We start from the raw sequence: 25,632 nt of genomic DNA, 5'->3' as shown, positions 1-25,632 counted from the left end.
CAATAGTTCTAATAACTTGCTTGTTGTGAGACTTTTTTCTTGTCAGGCCAAAGGTTTGCATGGGATAATTCAGAGGTTTCCATTTAAAATAATGAATTATCCCCATTGTGCACATTGAGACAGTAAAAGCAGTCTAAAGATGAAGAGTGTGTTTATGATTCAGAGTAAAAATCATTTAAATAAATACTGAAATCTACAATAAACTCATGAGCCCCATTCAGTACAAAGTGGGGGATCCAACTCAATAGTGTCAAAAACGTTCATTTCTTGAAGACAAAACATAGCTCAATGTTTGTATGTTGAGTTCTTCTCGAACATGTACTGAGCAAAGCAGAGTACAGTATACGATAACTGGGATCAGAGAACTTTTTGTGTAAAAGTGAAATGTAGTCCTACAAATAATTGGCCATGGGAAAAGAAAAATTCAAAATTCAACTACTCACTAGTAAATAACTTCTAATGTGTTCATTATTTTTAATCAGAGCATGATCGCCAACTTGTTAAAAATACATTCACACAATTATGCCTTACTACTTAAAGCATTGAATTAAAATAGTAATGAAAATGGTTGATTGTACAACGGGCACTTTGAGGTTTTGAATAATAGCACTCAATTCTCAAGTATTGAAGCAATCAGGATTTGTGTGGCTCTCGTGTGTAATCATCAACCTGCACTCATACAAGAGTGAATTTTCTCCTGACTACCATTACGCAACACTTTTTAAGTGGGTATAGAAACCACATAGCGGAAAAGGTCACGTTTCCTTAGAATCAGTTCAGGGTTTCTGCTTTTTTTTCTACCGCCCATCTAATCACTCGCTTTACATAATTTTTAAGAAAAGTACTTGCAGGCAGAAGTCAGCAATGGCAGGATACCCCATGGCTCACACTGCACTCTCATTATCTGCTGTGACTTCAGGTCTTCAGTATTAGCCAACAATAAGCACACTGCAAGGCCATCTGCTCTGCCAGCACCAGTTATTTTAGGACTGGGTGGGAGAGACGGCCGTGGAGAGCAGGAAAAGGCGAAAGAACATAACATGCTATTTGTGGAGATAATAAAAAGACACAAGGCCAAGAAAGGAGAGCATATCGGACTTGAAAATTACTATCTGGATGCAGACTTTGAATATGAAAATGGTCCTTGAGCGCCATCATGGAAAAAAAAAAAGTGCCAGTCCTTGTTACGTCCAAAGTCAAGATGCCTAGTCATGAATTTCGTCAATGGTTGCCTGATTTGCAAACATTTATGTTGACTCTACACTTTTGTACTATTCAAAAGAGATTTCATCAAAGTTATTCCCTTGATATCCATTGGATTGGCACCCACAGGAATAGGTGAAGAAAAGCATAGCTGCTTGAATGACAGAACAAGTCTGGACAGTGTCACTCTCATTAAATACTGACTTCAGGTACGGCAGGTTCAGGACCAAGCAAATCAATAGCTGCACCTGAACCTACTACTGTATTTCCGGGACTATAAGTCACAGGTTTTTTTTTCATAGTTTGGCTGGTGGTGTGACTTATACTCTGGAGCGATTTATAATTCTTAACACATTATTATATAATTTCACATGTTATTCACATTTAACTACAAGAGGCAACTCTAGACCTTTGTTGATAAAACCACAATGAGTCTGATGTAAGCGACGTAGAGGAGGATGCGCTGCATCTTCTACCTCCGGAGTTGTTTTAAAGTGATACAGAAGATGAAGATTTCATTGGATTTAGTGATTTGGAGTGCCATTGATGGTTTGGTGAACTTGTTAGCATGTTTGTTATGCTATAGTAATCCGAATAACTCTTAATATCTTACTTGAACATACCAGGCACTTTCACAGTTTGTTGTTTATGCGTCATGTAAGGTTAGCATATCATACACTTATTCAGCATGTTGTTTTCTATTTTATTTTAATTTTAAATTGCCTTTCAAGATGGCATGTATGTTCTTGGTGTTGGATTTTATCAAATAAATTTCCCCCCAAAATGCGATTTGTACTCCAGTGCAATTTATTTATGTTTTTTTTTTCCTTCTTTATTATGCATTTTATGGCTGGTGTGACTTTAACTCAGGAGCGACTTATAGTCCGGAAAATACGGTATATGAAATGTTCCATCTTAGAGGAACACACAATTACTCGCGACTAGCTCAGGGCTTTGGACGATTTTGTTTTCAAGAAGTTTGTTACGTTCTCAACTTTGTGTGAAAAGTTTGGAGGAAGCCCTTTTTCTCCTGTTCTCAATGATTGGGTGAGTTTAGTGTACAAAAACCGTGACCCTAACCCTGCCTCAGATCTAACATCAAGGGGCTTTGACCTCTCAAATGTGAATTGGGTGTGGAAGATGTCATTACCATAAGAGTGGATCGCATTTTTTCAGTATGACTTTTTGTATAGTATTTATAAGCAATATTTATTCCCCCCCCCCCAAAAAAAAAAAAAAAATCACATACCTTTTGTCTGATCTCTTCCTCCATTTTGACTGGCGATCCGAGCTCTGCTACCTGTCTGACCCCATCACTGGCCAGGCCTCCATATTCCCAGAGCACATAGTTCTTCGAGTGTGATGCGCCAATAATGGCTGACCAGTGATTGGCACGACCTGTTAAGAAGGTCATCTCATTAGCTGAGCATACAGTACATCCAGAAGGCCTGTCCTAAGCTATTTTCCATGCATGTTGTGGTACAGTCCAAGAAATGCGATGAGTTAACTTTTACACCCTTACAGCATATCATTCGTTGGGCCTTTCTTACTGCCCAATTATGTGACATCAAGATAAACTTGCTGTGGTCGTTTGCAGCAGACCAGATTTCTTTTTTGCCCAGTGTGGTCTACTTTTGGCATCGTAGGTCATGATCCACCATGGCGACATTATTCCATCACCAACAAATGTCGCTCACACGTTCTTACACGGTCTATTGGTAAATAATATGATTCGGTGTACTACATGTAAATTTTTTTGCATTTCTTCATGACATCACTGAATCATCGACATCGCATCATCAGAGGCTGTTAATGTACTACAATTAAGCATCTTGCAGTGTCTGTAAGAATCACCCACACAATGTCTTGTTTTTTTGGAAACTCAAACATGGTCATCCAGTCAAGGCTGCGAGTTTCTGCCTCTCTTTTAATCAGGGTCACAATTGCATATTTCCCTGCCATTCACATATATTTCTGAATGTTGCATCTCTTCAAAAACGGCACCGATAAACGTAGCTTTTGTCATGCCATTACCATCCTCTTCTACCTCTTTGGTGCATTTAATGACAGTCGACATTCAGATAAAATCTTCTGTATTTACTGGTACTTCCATGCCTATAAGTTTATGCAAACTCCACACAGGAAGGACGGAGCCGGAATCGAACCCTGCGCTGTGAGGCAATGTGCTAACCATTCGATCATCGTGCCGTCATCTTTGTTATTAGTTGATCAAAATATATTTTTTGGGGGGAGGGAAGTGTTCTTTAATATTCATAAGGATACAATGTTTTGCACAAGCCGTACTGAAACAAATTCTTCGATAAATGATGCCAGTTATAGTCATGGTGTTGAGTTGATGGGGTGGGGGTGAAAAACATTTTCTGGTTGCTACGGGGGCGTAAAAGAAAGTAAGTGATAAGCACTGGGTTAATTGGAAGTCTTCATGAAGCCCCAGCTCCGAGCACTTTTAAGTGTTGCATCATGTCTGCATGTGGATTTAGAAGACGACTTCACATGGTGCTCAGTTACACATTATTCAAATGTACACGCATCGACTCATTCAGAAGCATTTAGTAGTTGCAGCAGACAAATTTGAAGGATGTGCCTGGAGATGGTTTTAAGACTGTTAGTCTTGGCACTACTTCCAGAGTTGTTGATTTAAGAAAAGATGAATTCATATTTCATCTGGCTTGGCTAAAATTTGGAATCTGAATGCCAACCCCATGAGCACACTTTGACAGCTGTGACGGTAGCTAATGGTTCTTAATTTAAGATATCCCAAATGTGAATTTGTTGGTTGTTCCTCGGACACCTTCAAAGAGCTTGAACCAGCCATTTCATTCCAACGGCATTAAAGAGTGGATTTCTACGTAGCCTTTAGAAAAGTTACAGACTATTTCTGGAGCACTGGAAACCACTTTTTTGACCATATGCAGCGCTTTTCTGAATTTGTTTTCTAAAGTAAAATTAAATTATATCTTCAGATGAATTAATATTTCACTTGCACTTGACATCCGGTTCCTTAATTCCTTGTACATTGCAAATATGTGCCATCTGGTCCTAATTAGCATAAGTAAACACCCTCCCAGCCCATAAAAGCAGACAGCTGCGTAGCGCGTCAAGAAAACACACAAAAGGGAAATGAGAGAATTTAAAATGCCTGAATGATAAACTAGAGTACAGCCCCCAACCCCAAAAAATAGAATAATAATAGTAATCTGCCTTTTTTTAAGTGGCTATAATGATTCAGGGAAGTCAAGCAGTAACTTTGAGCTGTGCCAATAGGGTTCTTTACCGGTACTGCCTGTTCACAATTTCCCTGCAAAGAACTTGATAATAGATGTACCTTTCATTCATTCATCTTCCTAACCGCTTGATCCTCACTAGGGTCGCGGGGGTTGCTGGAGCCTATCCCAGCTGTCTCCGGGCAGTAGGCGGGGGACACCCAGAATCGGTTGCCAGCCAATCGCAGGGCACACAGAGACGAACAACCATTCACACTCACACACACACTCACACCTAGGGACAATTTAGAGTGTGCAATCAGCCTGCCATGCATATTTTTGGAATGTGGGAGGAAACCGGAGCACCCGGAGAAAACCCACGCAGGCCCGGGGAGAACATGCAAACTCCACACAGGGAGGCCGGAGCTGGAATCAAACCCGGTACCTCTGCAATGTGAAGCCGACGTGCTAACCACTGGGCTACCGGGCCGCCCAATAGATGTACCTAATAAAACCAATTGTACGATCCATGTGAGAATGCGTTCCGTACCGACTAGTCTTTCTGTTAGGCTGTGATTTAGGGTTCCATTGGATCTGAGGGTTTATCGTACTCCACTCTGCACAATATATTGATCCACTTTTTGAATTTTAACAAGAGGCAAGGTAATCCCTGAATAAATTCACATCCCGATCGTGAGGCACAAGGTTAAGAACACACATACGCACACGTCACACAGGCTGGCCAGCCTGCAGACTCGTGATCAAGATGAAATGTATAATTAAATGTAAAGTGACATTATAAAGAGAAGATTCATTTTTGCTTACGTGGGTAGTCTTTAGGATGAATCTTCTCTGACCAGTTCCCATAGAAGGTGACCCTGTACTTGGCCGTTCCACAGGCACAGCACTCATGCAGGGGTTTATCTGTAGCATCTCCATATAGGGATTCTGCATTTAAAGGAGTAATTGGGAAAACCGTCAATGAAACAAGATTGACAGGCACTCAGCGAGACCATTAGATTGGTCATTTAAATCCTGTACGTGGGAAGCCAGATGAAGGCAAAAGTTGGGTATGAGAAAAACGAGCAATGTTGTTTTTGCGGTGTAGCATCCAATGTCACACGTCTCGAGTGGGGTCAATCCCAATTCCAGTCATCCACGCTAAGGCCCAACGGCTGAGTGGATCATCATCAAAAGCAGAGTGAAACGTGGAACCAAAGTGAATTCCCGCAGGGAGACTGAAGCACAGAGGAGCTGGCAGGAAATCCTACCTTTCTCGCACATCTTCTTCGTGAGGGTGCCTTCATCCTGGAAATAGATGATCCTCTTCTGCACAATGCTTGCCCTGCACAAGCATCACAAGAAACAAGTGCAGTGAGAAGATTGTCAGAAGCTTCACCAAGTACAGCTGTACGCCAAGTGTGTAAAATGAAATAGCATTCAGGCGTATAAAACTTTCCATCAATATATTTTAAAAACAAATATGATAATATACTGTATATGTGTAATGCACGGTAGAAATAGGGGCCTATTGTCCGACCTTCCATATGTTAAGATTTCAATCATTTTCTGAAAAAATTGACCAAAAAAAAAAAATCCCTCAAAAAGATCCGACTTTTGCCACCATGAAATTTCTAATTAATGCACGGGATTTTTTTCAAAGTGACACTTTTCCAATGTTAATTCTGTGTTTTATTGTTGTTGTTATTCTCTTGTTGAGGTTGTCACTTTTCTGTTTTGCGTGCCATCATTGATACCTTGTCAAAGTGTAAACACACAAATCACAAAACGATAAAAAAATTACAAAAAAACGTGGGCCGATGTCCATAAATATCATAAATCTTCATAAAATGTCATATTTTTAACAGAGCGCCACGTTATACTGTTCTGTACTGTAGCCCCCCACCCCCTTTCACCGCCAAAACCGTCATTGAAGTTCAGATGAAACTTTGTTGTTAACTGTCTTTAAAATTACATTGAAACAGACACAATCAAATGAATCACAATTTAATCTGCGGCAACGGATACCGCGGCAGGAAACAAAATTTGGAGTGGGAAGTAAGGGCGAAGGACATCAATTTATAAGTGACTGATAATCTTTTTCTGTTTTGTTGGGGAAGATATTCACCTTGAAATTAGAGAACGAGTTTGAAGTACTCCATTTGTGAAACTTTGAGGGTTTTTTTTTTTATCCGCCATATGCCAGTAAATAAAATGTTTGCTCACATTTGCACTGAGATACAATCACACTGCAGTACGCGCACGGTGCAGCAGTAATGCTCTCCAAGATGGAAGTCGAGCCCTTGTGCAAATTGAGCTGTCAGAGAGACTTGTTCCTCTAACTGGTAGGGTCTTGACATGTAAATCGGTCCCAAACAAACCTTTTCAGGGACCAAACAGATGAGGGCAGAGCACAAGGCCCCTGCCATCTAACATTCGAACACAAGGCACTTCAGGCAGTGATGGCTGCTGGGATGTTTCCATGGGGACAAACCCCAAACAATGCGGTGTGTCAATGTGAATGGAAGTGCTGGATGGTCCAGCTGGACTGGTCGCATACCAATTAAAGCGGAGTATCAAACTAAGTTTAGCTCTACGCAGTTCACATTTGTGAACAGAACTCTGCATAAGCAGTGCAGGAAATGTGATGCACAAAGTCAAGTCTATTTTTGCCAGATACTGCAATCCTCTCCTGATTCCAAACTGAATTTGTTGTTCGAGTCAACCATGATAATGTTGAGAAAATATTTCAGAGATATTCAATTGGAAAAGTGAAAACATGATGATCAATATATTTTTGGACCTTTGGATTTCAGTTTGCTACCTCAGGTAGATGAGAAGATCACTATTGGTGGACCTTGCTTATATTGACTTTGAAGCACTGCCACAAGTTATGTATTCCTCCATTAAGTCAAGCAGATATTGGATTTGCTTTCAATAAACTTCCTTCCCTGACAGACAAAGGGCTTGCAAACTGATATTGCGCATTAATTTTAATCAATTCTGAGTGGGCTCGCCACCTCTCACACATTAATGGCGGACTCATTCGCATACACACAACCTAAGTGTGTCGCATTTAATGCAGTGCATGAAAAGCACGGAAAACATTCCTATTTACTGTCATTTGACAGAAGGGTAATTAATTTAGTAATAATGGTAAAACTGCTGTCTAATGAATGTTACCGTGCTCTCTGAATGACTTTGTCCATCTGTGGGACTATGACATCGACATTCCCAAGTATTTGTTTTCAAATTTAACACTCACCATGACCTTTTGTATTTATAGCCAAAGACTAAAATGTACCTTGGGGTTTTTTTTTTGGGACTGTATTGTTACAAAACCAAACAAGTTATATTTACCTGCCAGATGTTTTCTGCTGTTTAAACGGATAGGGCATGGTAGGTTGAGTGAACGCTCTAAATTGTCTCTGTTTGCCCTGCAATTGGCTGGCATCCGGTTCAGGGTGTCCCCCGCCTCCTGCCCAAAGTCAGCTGGGATAGGCTCCAGCACATCTGCGAGCCTCGTGAGGATTCAGCGGTTCAGATAAAGAATGGTTGAATATCATTAGATTTGGCGTGGGTACCTAATATTGTGGCCGGTTTGTCTGTGACAACTGGTTTCTATGCAAAAGAGCTCCAAAATGCATCTAAAAAGATTCAAAGAAAGTGAGGCCAGCGGCACCCCTCTAATTGCTCACACTTTAATTCAATCTCACCCCAATTTCATATATCTCATTGAGAGCCGCACACACTTCTGCACCTTACCCACTTTACTGGGCTGGCCAGACAATCAAATGGAGTAATGCTTACTTAACATCCAATTTAAATTCTATCTCACTTTGCTAGGTCTACACCACAACCGATTCCAATCACCCCTAAAGTGCATTGACTTAAAAGAGTGCATAAGGATGTGGAGTCTGAGAGAGAGAGAGAGAGAGAGAGAGAGAGTTAAAATGATGATTTTCTTTCCAAAACGCTTTCCTTTTACAAGCTGAAGAGGTGTGAAGCAGAATAATTCAATTCTCATTTTGCTTTGCCTCGGCTTCAACCAGAGATTAACTGAATTTGTTTATTTCTTTTTGCTCCTCCTGTAGATTAAAAAAAAAAATTCAGACAATCCTGTGTGAACAGCCCACGCAAAGCAAGCTTTAACGGGGGGGTCCGTTGTCCTATCAGTATTGGAAAGAGGCAGTTTGACAGCTGCATGTGGTAGGATGCTCACTGATTTACTGTCCCACTAATACCGCCCATCAGAGTGCAACACACGACCCCGCATATCTCACACCAGACGGCGATGAGGAATAAATTGCCTTCCACCCTACAAATGGAGAGAAAATTGATGGCGGGAACTTCACAAGTGACTGCTGTACTCGCATATGACTTATTATGGCTTTAAGGACCAAGATGAATAAAGCCCCCGGTTCAGCTGTGGCAAAGTAGTTTCACTTTAGGCATTTACAGGTCACGCTCAGTTTTATGATGAGGTGGTTCCTGGTGACATGCGTAGAAGGCAATTATTTGCAGTCTAAGTACATGGACACATAAAAGGGAAGCAGTGGTTTTGTTACTGACATTTAACAGAATGTCATTTTATGCATCTATGTACTTTCCAGTGGCGCCTTGAGATACAAGGCGCCACTGGACTGGATTTCTTGCTTTGACTTGCAAGTACATATTTGAGATACGGGTACTGTGTGGTGGTCAGCTATCTTCACCCAAATCACATCAAGTGAAGCAGGAGATTGTGAGCAATTTTCAAACTACATATATAGTTGAAGTTGTTTAATGCCACCGCTTGTTGCAGTTGACAAACTGAACAGATAAAGCATATTAAACATTTTATGTTTGAAACAGTCACTTCGGATTCGACTAATAAGTCAATTTAGCTTATTCCTAGCAAAAAACTAGGAAGAAGCTCATCAAACCAATCCATTCATCCTTGCCGTGCGGTTTTCAAAACCCAACTGCAAATGATAAATTGCATCACCATACATGACACTGACGCATGGTACTATAACGGGATGCTAAAACGGTTTAAAATGTTATAGCTCCCGATCGACGACAAGAATAAGCATCGGAGTCCAACTCTGTCATCATGAACCAACCTTAAGCCCAACCAAACCACCGGGCTAAATCTTTCCATTTCAAAGATGGCAACTGCCCACCAATTATGCTGCAGTCAACCACTCGGGAGGGGAGACATGTGAGTCACGGGTGCTTTTAACGGACATGCTTCCAATTTCAAAGACATATGTTGTTTTTATCATGACATCAAAACAAAAAAAGCTTGTGCTTGATAGCTCGCTACGTGTGTTGCACCACTTCGATCAATACAACTTTATTAAAACTTTTCTTTTGTTGCAGCCCAGAGGCAGACAACAACCTTCATTTTGACATCTGCAGGTGAAGGAAGAATAAATAACCACTGCCAGCCTGTAATCATCCTTTCCAGAGCTATCCCTTTTTTGAAGTGCAAGCTTTTCACTCTCCCTTTTTCTTTTCCCAATGTCAGGGGTCTGCCATTTTGTCTTCATTTTTAGTGCATCCATGCACACTTGCAATCCAATTGGAGAGAACTAGGACAAGGCCTTTCATTCATTCATCTTCCATACCGCTTGATCCTCACTAGGGTTGCGGGGGGTGCTGGAGCCTATCCCAGCTGTCTTCGGGCAGTAGGCGGGGGACACCCTGAATCGGATGCCAGCCAATCGCAGGGCACACAGAGACGAACAACCATTCGCACTTGCACTCACACCTAGGGACAATTTAGAGTGTTCAATCAGCCTGCCTCGCATGTTTTTGGAATGTGGGAGGAAACCGGAGCACCCGGAGAAAACCCACGGAGGCCCGGGGAGAACATGCAAACTCCACACAGGGAGGCCGGAGCTGGAATCGAACCCGGTACCTCTGCACTGTGAAGCCGACGTGCTAACCACTGGACTACCGGGCCGCCCTAGGACAAGGCCTATGAAGATGAAATCAAAAATTCCCCCCCAAAAAACTAAATGTGAATGATCAGTGATGCAATGTGTTGAATTTGCCATTGGTAGCGTAATGGTTAACATAGTTGACTTTAGTGCATCGAGTGCAGGAACAGTTTTTACTCAATGATTCTCAACTCTCAACTTCCCTGTGGTTGCCTGGCGACATATCCATGATGTTGTTTGCCGTTTGCCCTCATAGAAAATGAAGGAAAGGATGGATGGGCTGATAGATGGACAGATGTATGGATGGATGGGGATGTAATGCGAGGTTGATTTATTAAGAAGAGAACCTCCTGTAATGCTGAGATAATCAAAGCCTTTTCTCATCCCTGCCACTATTGAAGAAATAAACAGCAGGGTTGAAAACAACGCATTGAAAAGGTAAAAATAAAGATTATGCAATTAATTGATCAGGGAGGGTAAAGATGTTTTTCCGCTCTGAGGTACATTTTCACAAATCTCCCCTCAATATTTCCCCATGGTCATGGATTAATTAAAAGATATCTGCCGTGATCCATCTTCAGCTGAACAAGAAAAACATTGTTTCTGAGTGGGCCCAGAAGGCAAACAACAGAGGCACTTATCGGTGTCAATCAACTGTTAAAACCGACACAGGGTAATGAATAGCTTGAGAGGCCAAGTGGGAAAGAAAATGACACTCTGCTTTTCACTCTGCTCAAATTGTGAGGGATTCGGCACTGGAATCTTTGTTCAGACTTTCATGTTTTAAATTTTGCAAGTTCATCCCACGCTTGGTAAATGTCCTTCAGGTACTGCGCGCTCGATTAATTATTGGCCATAGGTTTGAATGTAAGTGTTCATTCGTTCGTCTACAGGTAAGTGTGCCCTGAAATTCGCCAGTGACCATTTCAGGTTGTACCCTTTCTTCTGTACTGTCTGTGTGTTATTTGGCAACGGACAAATGGCTGTTGGAAAACTGCAGTTGTTTGTTTCCGTTCAAACTCCCGCTTGCAGCCATCGCAAGTCAAGTCAAGGACACCCTCATAACGGTCAGTTGAGAGATCATTCATCTTCCTCTTATGAACAAATAAGTTCACAGAATAAGTAGACAACATCAACAAAAGGGAATTAAACTAAATGTACACAAAAGGCCAATATGAAAAGTGGTCTGTTTGTATGCTTGAATGAGAAAACAATATTACAGTATTTCTTTATTATATACTTTTATTATTACTTTTTTTTTTTACCGCTGCAATTGTTTTTGAAAGTGCTCCATAAATACAGGTGAGTTGAGATTTGACATACATACTTGAGTAATACACAGCCAGAGCCGCTAGGGGGCGCAGTCCAGAACACCTGGATGCTGGTGCGTCGACGAGGTGTCCCCTCTGTCACTGCGGGTGGGCAGTTGATCATAAATTGTGTTTCTTCTTCATCAATTATCTGTTGAAATCACACAAATGGAAATTTGATGTAAATAACACTCAGACTTGGCCATGAAAATATGAAAAAGAAGTTAATAAATAGAGCTGCTACTGTGTTGTTAGCATTCAGGCAACCTGTCGTCACAATATTTCTTGAATCATTTTGAGATATCAGCTTTATTCCTTCGGGTGATGTAACAAAAGATGAGTCCACATAACCAATCTTGCTGTGAGTTCAATTGCCGATCAGTCTTGTAAAAGTTTATTCATGTCACAAATGTCATTCTTTAATTTTAATCATTAAAACCAGTGTGGTCAATGGGTGAAATAATTGTAGTCATTTTATTTTAATGCTCTTCAAAAGTCAAACGTCAGGGAAAGCTGCCATGTACTGTATGTGCCAATGATTGGGTGTGTGGAATACATTAAATGTGATGCGTCACATTTGTACTGACATGACGTTCTACTTGGCTGTACTCAATGGAAATTAACTCCTGAGCCGAAATGAATTTTATTGGTGAAATAAAGTAAATTGAATTTCAAAGATCAATAACAAGGTCCATCAGAAGATGAATTCCCACCTTCTCGATCCTCACTATTGACTCTGCGTCATTTAAAAAGGCGCAGTCTGACGCATGCACATGAACTGTGCCCAATATTCACGATTCATAACACATACTATATCAATAAAGAATATTGACAAAGCGTGAAAGTCAATGTCGACTAGAGGCAAAAAAGAGATGTTTCATTTAAAAGAGAGAACATCAGGGCTCTAAAAGCAGAAACTTCCTGCCGCCATGAAGTAGGATTTTCTTTGTCAGTTCATGTTATGAATGATTCCCCGTGGAAAATAGATGGTGATAGGTTTCGTGTGGGTGTGTGTGTTCTTGTATGTGAGGCATGCATCTGAGAGCGTGTGTGTGTGTGTGTGTGTGTGAGTGTGTGTGTGTGCATGTGTGTGTGCGTGTGTGTGTGTGTGTGTGTGTGTGTGTGTGTGTGTGTGTGTGTGTGTGTGTGTGTGTGTGTGTGTGTGCGTGCGTGTGTGCGTGTGTGCGTGTGTGCGCGCGCACGCGTCCGCATAGGCATGTATGCATGTCGCGGACTTATATCTGTGGGAAGATGTACTCGTCAAACCACGAGATGGTGAAAAGTCTGTTTGACTGTGTTTATTTGGACGGATAAATGTGAGTGTATGTCCCTGTATGGTACATAGTAGGCTTGCAAGGACATATTGCACTCTTGGGCAACTTCATTCGAAAAAATAATTCCACAAAATTAATGTAGCAATAGATTTCTTGATATGTTGTTTTTCCTCCACACTTCCAATTCCATCACTTCAAACTTGGCTTTGTGCTTGAGATTCTCTTCCAGACGTTCCATGGTAAAATAAATCACAACAGGTTGGTTTCCCCACTTGATGCCATACATTTGTAATTGTGTGTGACGATGATGAGGATCATGATGATGACGATGATGATGGTGGTGCTAATGTGAGCGTGATGAAATCTCTTCAGCTTGGGTTGCAACAATTTGTGGGTGGGTGATGATAATGTGTACATTGTGGACATGCTTAAAGAACATTGGAATGTGTACAGCAATCAGAGTAAGTGAAAACGTTTTCAAAAGTCTCAATAATGTATGATTTGTGTTCAACCCATGCTGTGCTTAAAGCCTCATGAGGGTATGCTGACTTGTCTTGAACCACAACCCCCCGCTGCTCCCCACCAAGCGAGCCAACCTATACCTCCGGCCTGACACCCTAAACCCCCACCACCTTATTTCACGAGAACTATTATTCCGTGAGATAGCGGCCACCGGGTTAGACATTCTAACCTGCACACACGGTGGCAGTTGAGCGCTGGATTAAAAAAAGCGCTTCTCATGAAGTCAGTAGCCGGGGCACTCTGAGATTTCCAATGAGCTATGCGTCAAATAACATCTTGTGTTGAAGCGTTTTGGGTTTTTTTTTCCTTCTAGCCTGGATGCTTGCCCGCCCATGTAAGAAGAGGAGAATGGAGGAATTAAATGTGTGTGCAGTTGGGGAAGATGTGTGTGGGGTTCACAAACGGCAAAAAACACAAAAGATTAAGTGACATGGTGACAATAGAGGTATAGAATGTACTGTATATTTTTGACAGCAGTTTCTTTTTACCTCTTGTTCACATGACGTCAGGGCTAAGACTGCAGTCAAGATGCTGACCTGCAGCAGTGGGTTGCCAAACCTACACATTTAGATAGCTTGTTGTGAAGTGAGTTGACTTCACTGCCGATACATTTCTCATAACTTGAAAAATACAAAACAATGGTCAGATGAAAGCTTCTTCCAACCCCATTTCGATCCAATATTTTTCTTTTACTGTATTTCGAATGAAATAATTATTTTGATTGAAATGATAAGCACAGTAAGCAACCACCAAGGGCCAGGATGCGGTTTAGTCGACGTATACATTTTACACTGAATACATTTGTCATTTCTCTCCACTAAGTCTATTGCCCATGTCAGCGTGACATTTGAAATACACCTCACCTGGCTGATGACAACTCATCACAACTTTTATAATACTCTATTTTCGTGACCGGGATAAATGCTACACAACATGTGGTGCATCTCTAAACCGGACGTTGGTAATTTCCCCTTTGAGAGGGAAGGCTGCGCCGCTGTAGGAGTGGTCACAACCGACTTCAATTATAGCTAATTAAAGAAGCACTACTACATGGCTGAAGCATATCTGCACCGTGAAGTGGGCACTGCGAGACCCCAATAGCTGTGCCGCCCAGTGTAATGATTAAAACAAAAATAACAAGATTGAAAACAATTATTTGAAGTGTTTGATCCCCGCCATTCATATATTTATGTATGAAATTTGTCAGATCAGACCAGCTGTCTACCCTGCACCAGCCACTTAGACATGGACTGAGCAGGTGTACGATTTTGATCTACTTTCTGCCACGAGACACATCTCCAAGAGGCTGCTTCTGCTGCTCCGGCCCACCCAGCTTGGCGCAGACCCGTCTGACAAATTGGCATATAGAGTATGTGCCACGAGCCTTGCGGTAATATGAAAATCAGCATCTGCCGGCATTTGCGCCAAGACGCAGATGCACCGACTACAAAAATAGATCCCAATGTTTTTCATTCCCTTTCGGCCAACGTATGTTCCTTTGTGCCCATCAATGTGGAAACGTTCTACAGTGTGACGTTTTAGCATCCTCTCACATCAAGCAACTCCAGGCTGGGATGGAAGAGAATAAAAAGAATCCCTGTGACGAGATGTGAGCCATCTGCGGGGCAAAAATAGAATATTCTGCTTTTTATGTCCTCAAAATTTAGTGGCTAAGTTCACAGCGAGTGCCACCGCAGAGCAGTGTAACTCTGGGATATGTGGTCACACTGTGCAGAGCAGATTGGGCTGCAGATTCAACAGATAGAAAAAAAAAAGAATTCCGAATATGTTGCTAAATCTATCCTGCCGAACAAAACAATGATTTCCTGCCAGCACACAAACATGTGGTTGTCTCTAATTGTATTTTTAACTGAGATTACAAAGAAATTGCACGATTGGCTGCTTTGATTTAGTTCAAAACAGTTCCATGTGCTCTGTCTTTTCATATCCTTGAACACACTTTAGATTCCACAGTCACTGGCTACTTCATTAGGTACACATGTACAATCTAATGAGTTTCAATAAAAACTGACTCCACAAAGATTGGATTTTGGTGAAAAGTTATGTTAAGTCACGTTCAATAATATGGATGCAATGATGCATTGCATCCTGTGGACGCAGAGTAATATTTTGGTTCGCTCATTTTCTGACTAATACACACAAGCAAAATATTAGAAACAACCCAAAGGTTGATGAAGTACATTTTGGCAGCACTCTAGACTACAGTATGAAACATTGTTACGTCAATCACTATTTTGTGTGTAATTTTTCACATAGCTCTTGCATTTGCATTACTTGCATTACTTAACCAAGCACATCGTGTTCGTGATGTATATCATTTTAAATGTCCGTGTTGAAATAAATGATGAAGACAGAGAAACAATAAAAGTGATTCGCGCATATTCTGTGAAGATCATTTCTCAGACCATCAACGAGTACTCTCCTGTGAGAGGGAAGGCTGCGCCGCTGTAGGAGTGGTCACATCCGACTTCAATTATAGCTAATTAAAGAGGCACTAGTCACCTACTACTGTCTTGACATGGCTGAAGCATATCTGCATCGTGAAGTGGGCACTGGGAAACCTCAATAGTTGTGCCGCCCAGTGGGATGATTATCAACGAGTATTCTCCTATCTTCTGCGTGCACTGCATTTGAAACGCAAAGACTTAGATGGAACCTTTGCCATGGCCAGGTGAGTGTGGCAGCACGCCGCTGCCTCTGCAGCTCAACACTTCTCTTCCTTCCCTCTTCTTCTTCGGTCTGACTGTTCCTTAGTAAAATGCTAATTGCCATCCAAACTCCACCATTTTCTTTTGAGTGTACAGTCAACCACACAAAAGACAGACTCTACATGTTCCTTTTGTTCACAGAACCATTCGGTAAATAAAAGCAGCATGTTGGAAAAGTTGCAATTGACATTCAGCTTGTTAGACGAGGTGGAAATGCTGACGTGTATATATTACAATTGTTCTCTTGTTTTGGGACAGCGGAATTGAATTTTTCAAACCTGCTTGTTCAATTTTCACATCGTTGTGTCCCTTGTGCACATTAATAAAGCAGTTTCTTATTCTCCATGCACATGCATGCAAATGGTTCTTTCAAATTCTCTGCTGTGTCTGACATTATCAATTGCTTATGTCATGTTGATCAGACATTATTCTAATGGGTATCTGTTGAATCGTCTCACAGGCCACATTGTGGCATGAGATCATCAAGTTTTTACATGGAAAATGGCTGCAGTGATCATATTATGTTGAACATATTTCAATACATTTCCATTAGACTTTTTTTTCCAAGGCGAAGCTTGACTTTTTCTAACAAAGCCAAATGAGTGAAGCATTAGCTCCAGCAACGATCAACCATTTTTCTAAAAAAGCTCATGCAAGTGAAGAGCATTGTTGTGATGTGGATGAGAATTTGTGGCTCAAGGGAAGATGGCAGTCTGCACTGTAATTCCTACAGTTGCATGTACAAATGTCCCTAAAAATACGGTCCCATGTTCACATTTCTCCTTTTTTTATTTAATCTTTTTATTTTGGTCTTTGTGTTATATTGTGCTGTTATTTCCTGTCTGTATCACAGTGCAAAGAATCAAGGTAAAATATGAATCTTGCCCAGTTTCGTGCGATCAGCGCTGCTTCCACAAACAAAAAGAAATAGCCTCCGATTTAGAGTACTGAATTGGTCATCAAAACTTAAGTGACAGTTTACATCAGAACATCCCTCCATAGTACTATGTTATGTTATGTTATGTTATGTTATGTTATGTTACTTCACTACAGTGGAGTCGAGTTGATAGCAACAACCTATCCAGGGAGGCAAAGATTTACTTATGAAAGAGGTACTAAAGATTTTAGAGAAAGAAAATGGCTTTTGCATGGAAGCCGTGACGTGACGTCTTAGCATTTTGTACAATTGTTCAGACAAATGCGCTTGCCGTTTTGCAAATTCCATTTCTGATTTGAGAAATGTTCTCCGCGGAGCAACTGACGAACTTCTATTTTATCTTACCTGGAAATTTCCAAGGTAGTCTTCCTCCTTGTCTCCAGCTGCACCCTCCTTCAAGGCGATGAGGGTGAAGCCTCTGAAGTAGGAAGGGTTGGTTGCAAACAGAGTCACTGGATGGCGGTGAATAGAAACAGAATGAGGAAATGGAGATAAACTTTAATTCAGATGCAAGAACCATCCAAACATAATCCACCTGCACCGTGTTGACATTCCAAACTTTTCTTGAGGGTAGAGCATGCAAATATTTTCCAGATATCCAGAAGGGCAAGATGAAATAATTTTTAGGAAACTGAAAACCAAAATTAAACACTGGATAAAATATTGCAGTTTATAATGTGAAATGTGTCTTGACTGTATCATAGCAAACTGCGACACAACAATGGAACAAATGAACCAGCATGGCTCAGCCCCTTTACACCGCAACCTTTACTTGAACATTGAGGAACACCCTCAAGCCATGGTGCTAAAGTCGGGTCCCCAAGAAATCCTATCCAGAGTGTTTTATATGTCTCACTCCGCCAACATACCTGATTCAAAAGATCAGGATCGTTATCGGGCTTCTGAAAAGCTTGATGATGAGCTTATCATTTGATTCAGGTGTTTTCGCGAAGGGCGACATATAAAACAGGCTGGATAGAGGCTCTCGAGGACCGGACCACTACTGTGAGAACCATCATGAATGAGAACGTTGACAATATAGAGCCAAGAGTCACAAGTTCAAAACCTGCCATGGACTGCCCAAGATGCACTTTAAAAAAAAAATTGGCACTGTCCAAAGAAAAGCATTCATGTTTTAATTGTCGTTAGATGTAAAATAATGATAATAATCATCATAATAGAGAGAGGTCGATTTGCTTTCAAGCTCTCCAGAAGTGCCCTCGAGCAAGGCACTGAAACAAATGCGCTTTGGCCTTTGTCATAATTTAGGGCCACCTCCTTGCAGACAAAACAAAAGGGGGAAAAAAACATGAATTACAAAATTGTGTGATCAAACCAGATTGTGTTGACTAATTGAAACGAGCTCGATTGTATGTCCTTTAGGTGTTTTGTTCTTTACATTTCTATTTAAAGTCTTTTTTAAGCTATTTCGGTTTTTTAATACCATTTCATTCCCTATTAGTATGTAAAAACACGCTGTTTGATTTAATCTCGAATTTTACTTGAAATGAAGACACTTCCAACATTAATATAAGGTTGTAGAAGGCTGGAGTAACGGAACGGAACATTATTAAAGGTGAGCAGGCACACTAACCTCTGTAGGTGCTCCCTGGCTGGTAGCTCTCGGGGTCTCCTTCCACGCGTAGCCTGAACTCGCTGTTGCCGTCCCTGCGAGCGCTCTGAGCCCGCAGGATGCGGCTGCAGTAGCCGTCCGATTTAGCGCCCGTGTCAGTGGGCTCCTCGGTGGACCCGAACGTGTCGCACGCCGCCGTGGAGATCAGGCACAGCAGGAGCATGACGCGAGGGTGCAGCCCGCGCTTTGCCATCCTAAAATCTTGGAGAACTTGCGGGGCAGAGGGGAGGGCAAAACAAACTTCCAACAAAGACCCGATTGACTCCAAAATGTGGACAAAGTGCTGTCTGCTACGGATCTGAATCCATGCTTGGGTATGCGGGAGAAAGCAATGACCGAATGGGGTGCGACGATGTGCACTGTCCGAGAGAGACGCACACACACTGGAGGCGTCTGGCGAGAGTGGAAAAATGATAGCGGGAGTCCGTGGAAATAGCCAAGCGCGGAATAAGTGTTGCGCGGTTGCCTCCACGACCGCAGCTCTTTGACCAACCAACCGGCAAAGACAAACATTCCCACAGAGGAGGCAATGCGCTTGACACGTTGAACTCGGTGTGCGTGCGTGCGCGCGTGTCAAATTGCCACAGCCACGCACACAAACGTGTGTGGCACGCATACAAAGTAGTCATAAACCTTTCTAAAAACAGAGTTGTCAGCTTGATTCATTTTAATCTCGATAATCCTTAAAATGTTAAAATAATTGACATATAGCTATCGAAAATCAGCAGTTAGCTGTACAGTATGTCTCCATATTGCTCGGCCGACAACAATTAATGTGCATATGCCTGTTTGGTCCTACTGCACAGTGTCAAACTCAAGGCCCGGGGGCCAGATCTGGCCCGCCAGGTCATTTTATGTGGTCCGTGAAAGCAAATCACGTGTGTAAACTTGCTAAAATCTGTATTGAAATGTCAGATTGTCATGTGTCATAAATAATGTTGCGATTTTGCAATAATTTTGTTACTTGGTACACACTAACTTGAACAATAATTGAACAAACTATTATTATTGTCAAGATTCGGTTTAGGGACCAACAGGTGGCACTGTAGGGCTCCCCCGGCAGTTGCACACCTGTTGGTCATTTGGTAATTAGTTGTATAAAAGGACTCCTGCCCGAACACTCGGTGTCGGGTCATTGTTTGCTTTTTGCTACTGTCATGTGTGTTGCTGTTTGCTCTTGGCTTCTGTTATGTTTAGTTCATTGTTATGGATTAGCTTTAGTCATGGGTTTTGTTTGATACTTTGGACTTTGTTTGTTTTGGATTTAGTTTTATTTGTTTTAAATAAAATTCTTCAAATATACCCTGCTCCTCCCTCCTGCCTGCTTTTTGGGGTCCACCACCACCTCGCAACGTGACAATTATTGGCTGATTTCAAAACAAGTAATCTATGAATTTGTTGTGTACAAGGAAAAATGTTGTGGTTTCACTGTCATAACGGCCCCCCAAGGTAAGACGTAACTCAAAATTTACTAACTAAAATGAGTTTGACACCCCTGCTCTACAGACAACAGTAAACCGCAGAGCCACAGCTGAACAATTCTATATGGCTCTGCAGACAACATTCAAACCTAGTCTGCCAGCCTCGAAGGATTAGTGGAAGCTAGCAACTAGTGTTAGCAAACACACCTTCAAAATTGCAGAGGTACAATGAGACTTAAAGATGTGGAGCCCTTTTCAAGTTTCCTCAGAGATTGCTTTCGCACAATTCATCATCCGTCAATAGTGGTAATTTTCAGTAAGTCCAGCAGACAGCACCCGCCAGAAATTCACAGAAGATGGAAGTACTATTGGATTCACGATGAATGAAAATTGATTAGGAATAGATTTCAAAACTTAAGTGCTCAAAAGCCACGTGCCCATTCATCCCTGCATGTTGGACACTTGATTCTTGAACACGCTATTCTTTTTGTTCAAAATAGTCTTGGAAATATCATGTGAAATTCAAGACTAGCATATTTATCACGCTACATTCGCACCTTTGCTCGTGTTGCATTTTTGCACACATTCAAGCCCTGACGAAGCACCTCCCTTATTTATCATAGTTATTTATTTATTTTATCATTGGGTTTTTTTGGTCGTTCTATTTATTTTCACAAGTCTTGGGACTTACTGGGCTACTACGGGACCTCGCTATTGTATTTTGTCCCAATTTGTGAATACTGTACTCAAATTTAAATATAACTTCAAAGAATAACCAGCTAATAAAGTCTTAAAAAACTCAAATAAAAATAAACACAATAAATAAACAAACACCAGCTGTTCCCACTGTGCAGGTGTTGGCCTCTTAGGGTGAGTGCGGTGCCGTACATGTATGGAGTACACATTTACAACAAGATAAGAAGATCAGAATAAGAAAGTTGCAGTCCTGCTTTGCTGTTATCGGATTTATGGTGGTGGGTTGGAGCGTCGGGAAATTATCTTTAGAGCTCTGCTCTGATCTTTCTTCAGGAGGTCCGTATGATTTCTGCTGCACCCCACCAAGATTACACCTCCATAAATAGTTAGCCCCTCATATTTGTGGAGATGCATAGGAGGAAAGTATATGGCAAGACTACGTTTCGCAGAGTGGCCCCTCACATGATGTTCTAGACAACCAGGGGCTAATATGGAAGCAATTTTCCATATCCTTATGCCTTCTTCCTCTAATGAAGCGGTGTGCCAGCCCAGATACTGAAGCACAGCTTCATGGTGTCCAGATGTCGCTGTTGACGGAGCTCCACCCCATCGTTCAACAGGACTTGTACCATGTGTGGTTCTGGATTTTGGGAAGTACACTAGGCGCATTGGTTACTGCGCGGAGACTTCATTCTTCTCCCCAAGCTTGATGCAAGTGACATCAGCCTCCAGCCCTCAACAGAGGCAGGCTTTTCATTTAGGAGCAGATTGGATTCTTTCCGTGCCTCTCAAGTCAGGGGGGTTCACAATCTGAGCTGCGGTGTGAGCCAGATGTTCAGCATCGTCCATCTGGCTTACTCTCTTTGACCAGTGCTGCAGAGCTGAACCTGTCAATCAAATGGCAAAAGTGGGAAAGTCATAAATCTGCAGATAGAGGTTTACATCTAAAACATCGTAAAACCTGTTGATTCTGGTCCTCATTTTTGGAGTGAATTTTGCCAAAAAGCCATAATACTGGAGTGAAATTAAAGCCAAAGACGTAGACAGAGAGTGCATTTGGAAATTCACACGACGTACTAAAACCACTCCAGTGTGTGTGTGTCGGAGAGGCAGAACGCGCTCCCTTCCCATTAATTTCCAACGCTGCCTATGCTCTACACCAAACAGCAGCTGGTGCTTGAACTGTTTCAACGTGTACTATCTGATGAACAGCAATAACAGAATGATACATTTAAACAATGTTCTGAGTTTCCGAACGATGGGAGTGAAGCAGTGCACTCTTGGAGTTTATTTCCAAACACACCCAAAGTTAAGAGCTAAGTAAGACAACCAAACTCAGAGCCCAGTTTTTTGCTATTTTTAAAGTGTACACAATGACAAAGATGTTGCTACCCTTACATTAAATTAAGGGGGGAAAACAATATAGTCAATGAAATAAGTTGATAGTAATCCATATTGTTAAGATCTCTGTTTTTATGTGTGGAAGACACGGTATTGTATTTTGTACACAGTCATTATCCGAACTGAATGCATACGTGACTCTGGTAAAACTGCAGATCTTGTCAACTTGCGGTTATTGTGAATTGGATCTTTTAAAAACATTCCTTTGCCCTTAACGTACCCGCATTGAATAACAAATGAACAAAAGCATAATTTATGACTAAGGGCATGATGTTCTTCTTGGAAAATTACTCTTGACATGATGTAATTATATTGCCTAATATGTCGAAACAAGTTTTCAGATTCCTAAAATATTTCCAAGTCCAAAATATGCACATATGCGGTTGAAGCAGTAATGATCCATCATAAAGTCAAAAGCTAATTTTGAGTGGGCCAGTTAGTCTCAAACAGCTCCGGGGGAGCGACTGAGATGCAGTGACGCTGTCAATGTAGTGTGTCGGAGCTGTCTGTGTGCACTTTTGTGGACTACAGCAGTGCTGAATATAGCCTTCACTTTTGGCTGACCTTTTTCTGGACAACTCTAAAGTGTCCCTGTTTTTATGCTTCAATGTAAATGAAGACTATATATTATCTAACATCCATCCATGATCCGAACTGCTTGTCCTCAATTTCCGATGCTATTTCCAATTTTTCAAGATCTGAACAACGGTTCACCATTTTTCGAGATTCAACCGTATTCAAGCGTAGAACTTTACAATCTTGAAATTTGAGTCGTGTTAGGAGTAGGAGTCAGGCTTTCACAGATCTAAAACCTTGTGAAAGAATATGTGTGTAATTAAAATATCTAAACATTGTTTTCATAAATATTTTCCTAGCAACTTCAAAGAACATTTTGTTTAAATTGAATGCTCTTGAATAAAATGTAATTTCTTTGAGAGCAATTATTACCAAAAAAAAAAAAAAACAGTTTTGTTTTAAGAAAAATAGAGGTCAAAAGGGGAAATCAAACTGGGCCCAAAATGTAATCACGGTGAAGCTGGAGAGAGCGCTGATTAAACAACGAACGCCCCGCTGCAGAATCATTAAGGCTGAATTAACCATGCCATTGCCCAACTCCATTCATCCCTTTTCTGTTGCGGGCATCTTCGCAAAGGGTTACGGTTGAACTGGAGCCATTCTCAGCTGAAAAAGCTGCGAGAGGCTGAAACTGTCGCCACCCATTCGCCTGTACAGAACTCTAAATTCTTGTTTAATTTGAGCGCGAACCAAAGACAAAATCATATCTGTATTTTATCGTTAAATATTTCTTTTGGCTTCATGACATTCAGCAGTGATACCTTAAATAACTGCAATGCTGCAAAAGTCATCAAAAACTGGACTTAATGTATTGTTGTTCTATTTTGACTCTTTTTTTTCTTTCTTTTTTCTCCCACTGTGGCCACAATACTTCTTTGAAAGAACACGCTCCATATTGTGAGAGAACCCACTAAATCCTTCTTAGAACAGGCTTTCCCGGTGAACCAGCACAAAAATGCGAAAAAGGTGCAGGATAAACATTGCAATGAAATGTGATCTATTATGACATTATTCAACAATGCCTTGAAACCACAATGACAGTTATCCATTATTTACAGTGGCCTCCTCAATAGAGTACATCTCGTCTGGTCTGGCATGACAATGATGTTTGCTAATCCGTAATGCCACACAACCATAAGTCCGTCATCGACAATATTGTTGCAGCTCAATCATTGTCTGCATGATTTCCCTGCAAATTATGATTATGAAAAGAGCTGCTGTTGATCCGCACGACAAGTATTTGTCCCTTGAGCAAGAAACGGACTACCATGATGAGCAAAAAATAAATAAAACGGCCTAACCAAGAACTTTAGACTTCAAATTCTTAGATATAATATTAAAAAGAACAAATGTCATTGAGTAAAAGCTCCAAGGTTAAACCCAATGTGTGATGTCCATATTTGAAAACAATTTTCCCAGAATACAAATTCATGCATCCATCCTCTAATCCGCTTATCCTCACAAGGGTCATGGGCGTGCTTAAGCCTATCCCTGCTGATGCCGGGCAGTAGGCGAGTTACACCCCATAACTAGTTGCCAGCCAGTCGGGGTGAACCGTTGTTGTATCAAAATCTCGTTCCAGGACTATACTTTGAGAAGATACTGTTGCATTAAAAGCTCATTACATTTAATACAGGTATTCACCAATGCTTGTATAACTGGAATTTATTTGTTCAATTTCTTATTTTAAATATGTATGTGGGCGTCCATTGAGAACAACTATTAGTGTGTATTCGCATCAAATGAAGTCTTAACCCTTTTTTAGTTTAATTAGGAAGCTAAAAAAACGAACTCAACTCAATTTAACTTGTATTTATAGAGCACTTTAAAACAACCACCGCTGTATACAAACTGCTATACATGGAGCCAATATCATATATACAACAATAAATAATAAATTAATAACGAAGACAGTATAAGGCACAAAAACAGTAAAAATAAGATCAAGTCTGAGTCATGCTGAGTCAAAAGCCAAAGAATACAAATAAATTTTGAGACGAGTTTTAAAGATGGTAGCGAGGGGGCTTGTCGAATGTTCAGCGGGAGGTCATTCCACAGAGAGGGACCAGCAACGAAAAAGGCTCGACCCCCTCTGAGCCTCCGCTTAGTTCTTGGTACTTCTAATAACGCCTGGTCCGCAGACCTGAGGCACCGGGCAGGTGTGTAGGGGCGGAGGAACTCAGAGAGGTAAAGTAGAGAGAGGCCATTTAAAGGTTTGAAAGCAAATAATAGGATCCTATAAAGAATTCTAAAATGTATAAGGAGCCAGCAAAGGGATGCCAGAGTAGAAGTTATGTTCTCCCTCTTTTGAGTACCAGTCAAGAGGCAAGCAGCAGAATTCTGGACCAACTGGAGACGCTTCATGGAGGATTGGCTGACTCCTAAGTAAAGTGCACTACAGTAATAGAGCCGCCATGTGACTTAATGTGAGTTAATTTTGCCTGGATGCAACACCCACCACTCACCAATGCACTTCAACTGAAAGAATATGTACTTTAAATAATACTTGAAATTCTGCTAGTTTATAGAGGTACTACTTTGCATACTGTATGCGCATATGTGCCAATATAATCTGCAAATTGGGACCATGCTTGTGAAGGCAGACATCTAGTTATGATCTTCTCCAAGTAGGACACTGTGTCTACATAAATGTGACGGCAAAGACATCCAGCTGTGTGTTTGGCTGAAATGTCACATTAACATCTGTGCTGTCTTTGCCATAAGTGCTGTGACATTCTGTGACAGACTTTTGGAGAACATTGAAACACATCAAACTGCA

General features: G+C 41.2%; 2 protein-coding genes across 3 annotated transcripts in view; one reads left to right on the top strand and one right to left on the bottom strand.

Annotated features, from left to right (window-relative positions):
* The window catches only part of spon1a (spondin 1a), a 50,916-nt gene extending 31,589 nt beyond the window's left edge, over positions 1-19,327 (bottom strand). Inside the window, exons 1-6 of one of the 2 annotated variants that reach the window (XM_052063466.1) lie at positions 18,721-19,327; positions 17,472-17,578; positions 11,682-11,815; positions 5,699-5,772; positions 5,253-5,375; positions 2,453-2,601 (exon numbers count right to left, since the gene is read on the bottom strand). In XM_052063466.1, coding sequence (XP_051919426.1) covers positions 2,453-2,601; positions 5,253-5,375; positions 5,699-5,772; positions 11,682-11,815; positions 17,472-17,578; positions 18,721-18,952 — 819 coding nt within the window. In that variant the 5' untranslated portion in view covers positions 18,953-19,327. The remainder of the gene's footprint in view (positions 1-2,452; positions 2,602-5,252; positions 5,376-5,698; positions 5,773-11,681; positions 11,816-17,471; positions 17,579-18,720) is intronic. The other variant, XM_052063467.1, reaches the window with a different exon arrangement.
* Positions 1-25,632, top strand: part of emc8 (ER membrane protein complex subunit 8) — a 681,399-nt gene that overhangs the window by 647,908 nt on the left and 7,859 nt on the right. The gene's annotated exons all lie outside the window — the stretch shown is intronic.

Source organism: Hippocampus zosterae, chromosome 4 (genome assembly GCF_025434085.1).
Source record: "Hippocampus zosterae strain Florida chromosome 4, ASM2543408v3, whole genome shotgun sequence".
Taxonomy (NCBI): Eukaryota; Metazoa; Chordata; class Actinopteri; order Syngnathiformes; family Syngnathidae; genus Hippocampus; species Hippocampus zosterae.
Note: the sequence above shows the minus strand (reverse complement) of the source record. Positions and strands in the feature narration are given on the sequence as shown.